At 50.5% G+C, this 12,109-nt stretch overlaps 2 protein-coding genes across 2 annotated transcripts; one reads left to right on the top strand and one right to left on the bottom strand.

The window, feature by feature from the left end:
• Positions 1 to 4,473: 4,473 nt before the first annotated feature.
• Positions 4,474 to 5,068, top strand: BKA67DRAFT_534289 (uncharacterized protein; the record flags this gene model as incomplete). Its single annotated transcript, XM_046099843.1, has 2 exons — positions 4,474 to 4,596; positions 4,640 to 5,068. The coding sequence occupies 2 exons, from the start codon at positions 4,474 to 4,476 to the stop codon at positions 5,066 to 5,068; spliced, it is 552 nt and encodes a 183-aa protein (XP_045959624.1).
• Positions 5,069 to 5,727: 659 nt separating this feature from the next.
• Positions 5,728 to 11,782, bottom strand: BKA67DRAFT_621483 (uncharacterized protein). The gene is made up of 2 exons (XM_046105484.1): positions 7,691 to 11,782; positions 5,728 to 7,638 (listed from the first exon to the last, which is right to left on the bottom strand). The coding sequence occupies exons 1-2, from the start codon at positions 11,442 to 11,444 to the stop codon at positions 6,041 to 6,043; spliced, it is 5,352 nt and encodes a 1,783-aa protein (XP_045959623.1). The 5' UTR covers positions 11,445 to 11,782; the 3' UTR covers positions 5,728 to 6,040.
• Between the last annotated feature and the right edge of the window lie 327 nt (positions 11,783 to 12,109).

Raw genomic sequence — 12,109 nt, 5'->3', positions numbered from 1 at the left:
TGCGTTTCCTTGATATCGTTTGACCCAACACCGCGGGCGCACCATGGCAAGTGTCCGATCGACATTATCTCCACATGAAGAACAAGGGTCCCCTTAAGATCAACAATCTAGATAGCTGCTAGGCCACCTCGCTGCAACCTCGTGGCGTCTGGGTATGCAGGCACCAGGTACGAAGTACGCTTCGGTAGATGATCTAGGCTTCGGCATTGACTTCGAGTTCTAGAGTATTGTATTCCTTGCAGTTCTTCTCTTGCTAAACAACTAACCTAATCTATAGATCCTGCCTGCAAGGATGAGATGGCAGTGCTGACTTTACCACTGCTCTGTGCGCTGCATTCCGCAGAAGCTCCACTGGCCTTACAGATGTAACCCAAGAGTATGGAAGAATCTACCGAGTAACCCTGCCGAATACTCCATACGGCAATACCGATCCATAAATCGAAGAAGTCAAGATGCAGTAATCAGGAGAATCGGGACACTCCGAGAAATGAACGGCGAGAGCGTCTCGTTTGGGCAAGTTGTGCAAAGAGGATAGTATCTCATTGGTCAACTCACAGCCTGGACTGGGTCTGGACAAGGATGCGATATGTCAGTCATCAGCAATAGAGACACTAAGCATCATTGATCCACTTGGGTTCTCATCGACTAGCTTCTCCAGGAAAGAATCACCGCTAGATTTGCCTGCCAACGTCTCAGCCTCTGCGGAATTGGGAGAGCAGCTCGCTCGTACTTTCTGCGGCTATCAACCTCCCGAAGACCTGGATGGCTAAAGCTTGGGACCTGAATAACATACCTCGCTAAAGATGGATACTACTTACCCCATCTGCGTGCTGGGTAGCCATCGCTCGCACGTGCGCTCGCCGGCTTGTTAGCTGGCAGCTTCGCTTGAACTCTTTCTTCCACGAATCCGGCATGAGGTCAGCTCTCTAAAATCTGGGCCTAATCCGTCGGGCCGGCTGAACTTAATAGTTCACTAAGTGTAGTAGTATTGATTCCCAACATGCTGATCTTCATCCCTAATCATCTTGGTTTATATGTCGGTAATCAGTAGATGCAGGACTGAGTATAGTCGTTTTCATTGAACCTTGTTTCTGCATCTGCACGCTGAACAAACCTGGTAATCTTAAGCTATTCCAGGACGTTGGTCGCGATCGGCGGCTGACATGAGTCTCCGTGCGCACAGCATATGCCCTTAGTATTGGCTGGACAGATAGCGTGCGCATCTACCAAATGCCGAAGAATACATAGTATTGCAGAATAACTTGGCGCTCGCCGTCCGTGCAAAATTTAAATTGCCGTCCTGGTTTTCCTTAGTCTTGAGTGATTCTCGAAAGGCATACCTGTCTCAGCTCAACGCCCGGTAATCTGTAGTTGATCTAACACTTGGCGCGATTTACTTTACTATGTAATTCATATCCGGACAAGGACCAATACCCCCGAGAAATCGTTGGGAATAGTGTCACCTGATTCTCTCAGGAGTCAAAAGACATCCAATATGAGCCATAATAACCACCAACATCACAAAATTCGTCATCTGTCGCGTGGTATTATTGTGGAAACTTCTGGGGTTGGGGTCCGTTTTTCTATCTCCTTTTCTTCGTGTGTGGTTTTTTTTCGTGCCGCTCGTTCTTTGGCACAACGTTCGACGGCTTCGACGGGCGCCAGCGTTAGCGGGAGACGGTCTTGCGAAGCTGCCTCAACCCCTGCGGAGCCTGCTCTGTACTAAATAAGACTACTGGAGTAATAGATAAAAGCCGTATCGGACTGGCTTCCGATTGTGAAATCATGACTAGTAGCCCCTGATCAGCGGCGGCGGCTTCATTGTCTGTGTGGTTGCGTATGTCTCCGAATGCATTGTAAAGTTGCGCTGGCAACTATTGCTAGTAAATCTGGCGGATCGTGGACTCGGCGGGAAACGCACCCGGTTTTCGTTGAAAGAAGCATCCGAAGGTCTGTAAATGTCAACACTGCCCTGGATGGGTGATCAAGATGCCGTTCATGGGCAGGATTTTCGCCTGGCTTTTTTTTTTACATTCCGCCGCAACATGGTCATTCCAGCGATCTGTTTAGCATTCCAAAGACTGCTATGTACGAACGCGCGACTTCTCCTTACGGTATATAACGTCACAGAACAACATCGGTTACCATGTTGAGTTATTACGCCTTGAAGAATGGAGCAAATATCGTAGCATCGAATTCCATTCCTTGTAACCAGGCCAACTCAACCCAAGGCTGTAAACCAAGCCAAGCATCCCTAGGGCACTTATTCACGTCCTGCCAGGTTCACCCATGATTTTGGCATCACTCCTGTTATTCGGTTTTCCCCAAGCCTCATATGCGAGCTGCAATATCCACTCCGATACGGTCTACGAGCACAGAGCTGAGCTTGTGCGTCTCCAAAACTTGCTAGGGGTTGCAGGCATTGTCCCATGTATACAGATACTATCGGTATTTTCCAATCACTAGGATGTCCGACATACCCTTGTCCGAAGATCGATTAGGTTTATCCACATACTGAGCAGTCAAGCTACCTGCTTATGTTGGGTTCTTGACCATGAATTGCACATTTCCAAGGCTAAAACTTACCCTTTCCTCGAGCCGGGTTGCTACTGTTGCTTTGTGTGCACTGGTTTCTCCTCTGTCGTACGTTCAGAAGTGTACAATACCATACTGTCCCAAGAGATTGAGTGCATATAACAACTCACCGTTTTCAACCAAAGAAACCCACTTTTCCAGTAGACACCTTGACTCGGTAAATTTAAGGCTTGTACGGTATGTTTGTGATATGTGCAGGGCAAATATCATCTCACTACACGGAAAAGTCTGAGCAGTGCAGGGAATCTTGACTGTACTAAACTTACTCGACATTCCTACTAAGACTTTTCGAAACGCATATCCTGATCGTAAAGAGCGTCTGCAGTCGCCAGTAATGCTATTGTTGACACTAAATGTTCCTCTTTTAGAAACAGAATAACAGCAAACTATTCATTATGTGAGACTACGAATACGACTCTATTGTATACGTTGGATGGGCACACCGAGCTGTTGATACCAGTCCGTCAAGATATATTCTATCTACAATATCAACAATACCCTAGCAACCCAAAAGATACCGACCATCAACCAATGACTGCCAAATACACAAATGGGATTTATATCAGGGAAAATATAATTCTAAATGTCCATGAATTAAACTAACTCGGTATAAGAAGAAAAACATTGCTGACCGATTGATAGTAACAGGCGAATCAACTCGCTTTCCCATTCAGTGGATCATAGGTCCAAAAAGCTTGTCCGACCACTAACAATTCCATTCATGTATACTCTTCGAGACCACTATCTTTGTCTACCCTCAGCCAGTTTCATTGCCCACATTGTTTGGTATTTTTGCTCATGTCTCACTATCTTGGTATATTTTCCCTCATTAACTGATTTTGCTGCTTCTGCAGTCCCTTGAGTCGACGGGATAGCATCAATGGATGGGCCGGGGCCTTCAGGCGTACCAGATGCAGGGAAGACGTGACGAAGAAGAGCTTCATGAATAGCCAGGTCATCTTTAGGAGAACCATTCCGTTAGGAAAGTGCTAGATCCCTAGAAAGGCAAGCCCGAGAAGTAAAATTTTGAAGACGTCCGAGGCTATGTGAGTCTGTGCAAGGCATAGAAAACCACTGGCTTGTAGAGTATGGGCCACATCGATATATTACCGTGGGACTATCCAAGAGTCGATGGATATAATGGATGCGCACAATATTGAACACTTTTAAGGATTTTTCATCATTGACTTTTTAATATACTGACGCATGTATACGTCCCTCCATATGAACTCTTCAATTTGACATCAACGCATCAACTACGCCAAAGGAAGGCAGGAACGTTCACTAACAAGTGACGAATACTGCCAGGGATATGGTATGGTATACCATAGGACTCTCGAGAAACGTCAACTACGGCACGAATATGGCACAAGACTAAACTTGAATAAGCCTGGCTCCAGATGATTGCCGAAAGGATGGCAAGCAATTGTGGGCATACTCTTGATTAATATTATTAATTGTGAAGGACTCACTGATTTCAGGCGGCTGAATGACTTGGATTACTGAAGCAACGTAGAGATCAGTATTGAATTTGCTGGTGATAGAAAGTTGAAGTTGTTCAAGGCGAAGCACAATTGTTTTCCTGAGGCTTTCAACAGTGGGCAAATGTATTGAGTAGTTTAACTATCTGGAGTTTGAGGCAATCTTAGTCTTTAAATTGACAACGAGTTCCAAGACTTCGCACGCAGTTACAGTCTTAGATAAGAAAGAAAAATGTAGGGAAAGGTGACTCCAGCTTGACAACCTGAAACTTTATAAATTGACAGTGTAGCCGAGAATTTGAAGACGATTCAACATTTGGACGCTTCGTGCATTAATTTCCCATGTTAGCAACGTATTTTGTGGAGATGAATTCACAAAACTGACTGTACACCAGACATGGCCAACCCCCTCTCTCCCCCAAATATGGAGTACATCAACTCTAGTTCCTTACAAGCACAACATCCCACGATCTGTGGGCCGGCGGCGGCGGCCTCTGCGGACCGACAAAACACGGACCTGGTCCAAATAGCTCCCGCTCACTGATATCCCTCCAAACGTACAGATCAGTCTTGGACCCCCTGATCCTGCGAAACACCAGCAGGTCCTCCTCCCACCGCCTCGCAATCCAGGGGTCGTTGAAGCGGAAGTAGAAGCCGCAGCCGTCCCCGCTGGCGACGACCTCGATGATGTGATTGATGGGGATGCGGATGAGGACCCAAGTGCCGACGACGCGGGTGTCGAGGCGCAAGTGGTGGTGGCACCAGCAGGGCCGGATGCGCTCGGCGTAGCGGCGGGCCTGCCAGTTGTTGCGGAAGCCAAGCTTGAGCCAGAGCGGGTCGAACTGCACAGCGACCTGGATGTTGATCGGAGCGTTCGACATGGCTGCACGATGGCTGTAGTATCTTTCCTTGTGGTGTATATGAGCGAACTCCGGCCGATGGGAGCTCTTGTCTTGTTAGCCTTGGATGAGATCGAGAGCTCAGTGTTTTAAACAACGTTGGGTGGTGAGAGGGTCATGGACAATTCTAAATGGGCTTCTCTGTCCCGGCAGTCTTAGGAGGGGATTTTATGCAAACACAGTTCCACGTGCGCTCATGACGAACTATTAGACTTCTGCCATGTGCTATAGCCAAAACTTTCCGGCATTAGAGCGCGACGTTAACGCCACTTTTACTTTTCAACAGTCAGCAATTCGAAGAGTTGGCAATCATAAAGTTATGTTAAACCAGAACACTAAGCCGTAGTGCTCAGAGCTGAGCGAGTTTAGCTAGTTTGAAGTGCGGAACAACTTATACAAGCCTCGTTCTAAGATGACAGCACGACTTGCAGAAAATGAGCGAATAGCTTCGTGGATAAGCAACACAAGTCGGTTATTGAGAGGAAACGTCAGCACAACGGCGCAATTGTATGTATTGGTCGTCTGCTTGATCTTCGACCTTCAAAAGCTGCTGTAAGGTCTCGTGATGCTGCTAGAATGCTTAGATAGTCCAGACCCGACATTTTGGCAACATGAGAAACAGGTTTAAGCCATAAGGCTTGATGATGGAGTTTGCTCAAAATCTTATGTTCAATCGATATGTTCTACACATAGTATAGCATACGATCCCGTCTCGTCCCCTTTCCTCTATCCCCCCCCCCCCCCCCCCCCCCCCCCCGGTACCAGGATATCCTTCCCAGCTGTGATTGGCTAGCTCCTCTGGTATCGACAACTCGCTTGGGGTGAGACGGTCCAAAGAGAGTCGCCCGCAAATGGTTAGAAGGACGTGCGCCAGCATATGCTATGGGTATCGACAGAGCCTGCATAAATTATATGCGTATCACTTGTAGTGATAAATACGATGTGCGGCGCTAACCTTCTCCGTTATAAAATGTTTGCGGCGCAGCGCTTGTTATGCTCTTGCTCCTCCTCCGAGTATTGTAAACATTACGTATTCTTCAACATCCTTTCTTCATCTATAATCCTTCAGTCGTCGTCAGCCCCTGTTACAGCAACAGTAGGCACAGGCGGCGTTTCGTCAGTTGTAGGACTCTTGATCGGTTCACTTTCAGCAGCAGAGGCGTCGCCTGCACTAGCCGTGCTTCCACTCTTCAGCCTTCTGCGTCTTGCCTGCCTTTCTTCTGCAGCATTGCGACGCATGCTGCGTCTGGTATCACCCCCTTCTTCGGCGGCCCCATCGCCACCGCCACGCATATCACGCAGCAACATCTCAGCCCTTGAAGCAAGGCTATCCTCTCCAGTAACACTCTCAGCAGAAGTTGGAGAAAGAAGCCCAGGACTAGTGGGTACTTCATTTGTATCCGCGACACTAGTACCGTCCGACCGCAACTCAGGTTCAATGTCTGGAATTTCGTTGATGTCTGGGACATCTTGCCCACTGGCAATGCGTACTTGATGTCGGTCCTTGAGACGTGCTCTTCGCCTGCGATCGCGTTGATCTCTTGCTTGTGGAGCGGCAGCGCGAAGTTTCTCAAGCAAACTATCCATTGCACCAGCGCTAGCTGGGCTTGCTGGTGAAGCTGCAATACCTTCGGCGTTCATGGCGTTGATCTTCAATTGTGCATTTTTGCGCTTCATGCTGGCTTCGTTCCTGCGCCTCGTATCTTCGAGATTGACGTTCTTCTCCCGAGACCTCTTCCAGTCGTTAAGGAACAGAGCCAGTTTGGCGAAAAAGTCACGACGAGCACCTTCATCGGCCGGGTCTTCACCGTAAAAGACCATGATATCGTTGTATGTCTTGACCATCTCCTCAAGGTACAAGCTCATCTGCTCGGCCTTGCGCCGGGATTCCTTCATAATGCGCTGAACGATCTGGCTGACACGGTCTTGTGGATGGAACTTCTTAGGGTCGGACAGGTTGCCACTGTCTAGCGACATCTGGACGTTCTTAATGTTGTCGATATACTTTTTGGCATCAGCCTGAAGTTGTTCGACATTAATCTTCTGCACCGCAACGACAGCCTGAATGTCCAAGGTGAAGCCCTCCCATTCGGGGTATTGGTTGCGGACAATACGTTCGACAAGATCAGCAAGAGTAGACTCGTTTTTGTCATCCTTGACCATGCCGAGACGGGCCAGTGAGCTGAGCTTGAAACCACGTGCTTGCTTGTTAGCGTCGTTCATGTAGTTACCGATATCCAAGATAAGGCCGAGGACGTTCATCAGCGACACGGAGTCTCGAAGGGACTCGGAGACCTCGACGACCTGTCGAATTTTGTCGTTGATCTCCTCGTAGTCAATCTCAAAGCTTCTCGTCAACGCAAGAGCACGCATTCTGCTCTTCCAGTAGTGGTGTAATTCGAAGGCCGTCTGGAGATAGATTTGATCCTCTCTAGTAAGTTCGGATGGATCCTGCTCACGATCTTCTTTATTAGCGTTGGGTCCAGTCCAGTCCTTGCTGTAAGGCGCTAGCTGTTTCGATGTACTATCTGGAATGTTGCACAGGTCATCCTTTTGGAGGAAATCCATGACCACAGGATTGTCAAGCACATCCTTATCGCAGTGGATGATCATCTGTACAATCTTCTCCACAGAAAATTGGGAGAATTTCGAAAGAGCGATAGCTGGCATAAATCAATGTCATGTTCAAGTTGGAATGGGATAACGTTAACATACCGTAAGCTTTCCGTAGATCTCCGTTGATGATCTGCTTCTTGTCATTCTTTTTGTGGCCTCCCGCACCGATCTGTCTGATCTCCTTGGCCATGAATAGCTTTTCGACCTCATCAAGAATACCCTTTTTGCTGAGCTCGATATACTTCTCTTCTCTCTCCTCTGCAGTAGGAGCATGAGCAGCCCAGTGACTGGCTTCCGGCACATCAACCTTCTCCCAATGAAGTGCCTTGAGCTTCTTTTTCGGTCTGACAATGGGTAGACCCATAGTCGCAGGAGAGGCAAAGTTGTTTTGCGCAGAAAGGAAATGTCCGGACATGGCACCGGGCATTGGCGGAGGCGGTGGAGGAGCGCCAGGCATACCACCCGGCATCGGTGGCGGAGGTGGAGGAGGAGGGGGACCGCCCGGCATTTGACCTGGCATAGGAGGCGGCGGCGGCGGCGGCGGTGGTGGTGGAGGTGGAGGGGGGCCACCCGGGATAGAGCCGGGCATCGGGGGAGGCGGCGGGGGTGCGCCGGGAATAGCACCTGGCATTGGTGGTGGTGGAGGCGGTGGAGGTGGTGGTGGACCACCTGTACCAGTTACCTGAATCTTTGACGTGTCAGGATCGCTTGGCGTAATTGGCGACTGTGATTCCAAGCTGGGATGGGATGGACCGGTGGTGACCTCATCTCCGTCTTCAGAATCACTAGCATCCTCCTTCTTGCTTTTGGCCCGAATCTCAGACATGAGATTACTGGCTTGTCTAGGGTCCATGACGGGTCTCCTAATTTCGACAACCCTGGGCTTCTCAAAGACAATGTCGTCTTCATCTCCTTCGTCTTCAGCAAAAGCCTCGCCCTGAGGGTTGATGGGCTTCCTTGGTATCCTGGTCTGGCGGCTGGTTTGCCGGTTGACGGCACCGAGAACGCTATTGTAAAAACCTTCTGGTGGCATCCCGGCTCCCTCTGGTGCAGCGAAGCCGTCAGGAGAGAAGCCGTCCGAGGCAAAGCCATCCATCTCTTCACGCAGAGCACGTAAGCGGTCGGATGGGCCAACAGTGTCACCCCATACCCTACCTTCGAGCTTATACTGCGTCTTCTGACGCTCAATTTGCATTTGCAAACGTTCCATGAGCCTCTGTCGGTCCAGAATTCCTTGCATACGAACTGGGTCCTCCTCCGCAGCAGGCACCCCAATCTTGTTTTCGGCCCCGCCTTTGACAGCTTGTGATGCAGCGACATCCTGTGCGTCCCTAAGCATGAGATATAGCTCTCTGGTCTCAAGCTCATAGCGCTGAGCCTCCTTGGCTCGTATGGCCTGCAGATTCTCGAGCTCAGCTTTGAGTCCATCGGCTTGTCGTTTCTGCGCTTCGATGAACCTAGCTTGCTCGTCCAATTGCTTTTGCAATTGCGCAACCAGACCATCGGCGCCTAGCTCCAACTTGGCCTTCACCTCGTCTCGCTCTGCCATGGCGGCGTCGGCGATTTGCCGGCTCTCCAATGCTTCATCGAGGGCTTGCCGGGCTTCGGAGTCAGTGTGCAGCTTGTCCAACAAGCTCTGGACAGTGAAGTTCAGGCTTTGTTTGAGATCCATATTTGGTAGCCTCCTATCCATGGCCACATAGCTAAGCATCGAGTCCACGAGTTGAAACATACGCAATCTCTCTTCCCCGTCATTTTCGCGAATTAGCAGTAGATGCTGCAATGCCGAGACAAAATAGTCCTGGGTTTTGGTTCCCATAATACGTTGCTGTATAGCATCGACGATTTGTACTGGGTCATTCAGATCCTTGACCTCGCCCTCGATGCTGTCTTTCATGCTACTGCCCTCGCGCTCAAGCATATCCTCATAGTCAATAGCTTCGTTGGTCCGGTACCGCTCGACTTGCTTGTCTATCAGGTCATACTGGAATGCCTCCATCTTGGTGAGGACCCGCTTGATCCCACAAGCACCGAACTGTGCACGAAGGTGCATCCGCAGCTGGAGATCGCCCTCGGGCGCATCGACAATCATGTTGATGAGGATGAGAGTCGCAACAGCATACTCCATGAGTAGGTTTTCCATGCCGATACCACCGCTACGCACTTCCTCGCTGGCTCCGACAAGACTGCCCATCTTTCCTCGTCCATCGACAGTGACTTCGACGAGTCGCATCCAAGCGTCAAAACGTCCATTTTCGTTTTGCTGGGACTTGACCACATCCATAGCCTCAATGACCTTGATATGGCCATCCCCGGCTTCCCAGTGGCACAAAAAGGTCAGGACATCACTAACGAGTTTCCTCGTAGTCAGGCGGGGTGAAATGAGTGATGTTGCCAAGGCCACCACGACTTGCTGGTGAGCAAGCGCATCGTCAGCGCCGTATTTGTTGTTGAGCAATGCCTTCAAACACTTGACGATGTCATACTCTTTATCGAGATTTTTCTCACTGGCCTTTGAGTCGGTCGGCGCGGCTGGGCCCACGGCGGTCTTGCGGTTGATTTTCAAAAGCAAAGTCGTAAGCGCTATCTGACCCTGGCATTCGATGAACCGCTTCACCCAACCAATTTGTTGCGTCCGGAGGTTGACCTCCAAACTTCCCAAGCCCTTTGTGTCGAGGGTGTTGTCCATGACTTTGCGCACATACCACTCAGGGGATCCTTCTTCATCCGAGGAGGAAACGACGCCGAGATCGATTTGTGAGTACTGGTTTGCCTTGGCGGTCTGTCTTCTCTTCTGTTCTCCCTGCCATTCGGTTAATCGGTCCTGGTAAATGAGAGTCCATTTTTTCGAGGTCGGATATGCGACCATCTGGCGCTTCGCTTGTTCGGGCAGGTTGTGCCATCCTCGCTTTTGCATAAGTTCGTAGAACATCTGCTCGGTTACCGTGTCGTCGGTCGGCCTCGTGAGATTCGCCCCGTCAGGTCCACCTGCACCCCCCCCTCCGCCGCCACCATTGCCGCTCACTGCGCTGGGCGAATAGGGGCCGCCTGGGAACCTGGTTAATCGTTGCGAGTCTCGGCCGGAAAACTGGGAGTTGAAGGAGCTCTGAGAGGTGGCGCTGGGCAGGGCTGGTAATAGTCTGGATGAGCGCGGTGTTGTTGCAGAATCTGGGGGTCCTCCATTACCTGAAAATATGCTGGACTGATCGCTCTCCCTGGATACCCTCCCAGCCGAGTAGTTGGAGTATGCTAAAGAATCAACTCTAGCATTATAGCCGATGCCGCGATCTATGTTGCTAAATTGACTGGCTGTGCTGCCTCTAGGCATCTGAGGAGCGCCGCCGGGCCCCCATTGTTGGAACTGAGTATTGCGCTGGCCGGTGGAGGCCATTGTTATGTTGGAGGCGTGTACCGGGGGTTTTGGGCCTAATAGATGAGAACCAGAAGACATATGTGAGTGGGTGTTAGCTTCTATTGTAGGATATTGGTGAAAATCACTGGTGGACTTATTGTTGAGCTGATGTGGTAAAGGATCTCTTCGCACGGGGGCCTGGTTGGGTCGGGGTAAGTAATCCATGGCTATAGGACTGCGTCGGTCTGCATTGGTGGTGTCGTAGGGTATGGCAGTGATGGGACCGGCCATGTGATTCACGCCCGACTCGGGGGTGACAGGACGGTCGACGGATATGATCGAGGTCCCTCTCTCGTGTCGAGTCGATCGGGGGATGGAGTGGACGGAGACGGCGTCATTTTCGTCGCGTCTGTCGCTTGCGCTGCTCTTGTGCTTGCTCCTCGAGAAGAAACCGCCTCCCTTGCCGCCAGACGACTGTCTAGTCTTGTCGGCCGAGGACATGATGGGCGGTTGAGATGGGTTGCCGGGCGCTGAAAAACGCCGACTTTCCTAATATTCCCTCCCAGTCGTCAAAATGGTACAAAGGGTAATCAAACCGCGATTGCGTGTATGTAGGGAGATTAAGTTGGATTGGATCCAGGTCCAGGTCCAGGTCTAGGTCCTAGGTCCAGTGAGAGAGCCACTGCTAGAGCGGAGGTAGCGTAGCGTAGCGGCCGTTCGGGTCAGTGCAGCAGGTAAATCGAATTGAATTGAACTGGATCGAATCAATTACTCTTAGCCAAATTCGAGCTCCGGTGACCTGCGCCTGCGTCTGCGTCTGCGTCTGCGTCTGCGTCTGCCTCTGCCTCTGCGACCGCGTTTCGTCCGGTTTGGGGGGTTATGGAACTGAACTACTGTGAATATGGAACTTCCAGCGCGCGGCAGATGCAGTTGCGGGCGCTCCTTCCAGCTGGCTTTGGCTTGTACCAGTGCCACTACCAGTATCAACCTCTGAGGTCCGCTGTCGAACCGAGAATGAATCTGCTGGATACCTCAAGGCTGTATCAGACTTGGGGCGAATCGCATCGTGCGATGTGTTGCTCAATGAGTAATAGAGTGATTCTCAGGTCAGGTCATGCGCGGTATCTCCTCGCGACCCGTGCTTCGTTTGTGGATGAAAGACCTGC

Source organism: Truncatella angustata (assembly GCF_020726525.1).
Source record: "Truncatella angustata strain MPI-SDFR-AT-0073 chromosome Unknown BKA67scaffold_3, whole genome shotgun sequence".
NCBI lineage: Eukaryota > Fungi > Ascomycota > Sordariomycetes > Amphisphaeriales > Sporocadaceae > Truncatella > Truncatella angustata.
Note: the sequence above shows the minus strand (reverse complement) of the source record. Positions and strands in the feature narration are given on the sequence as shown.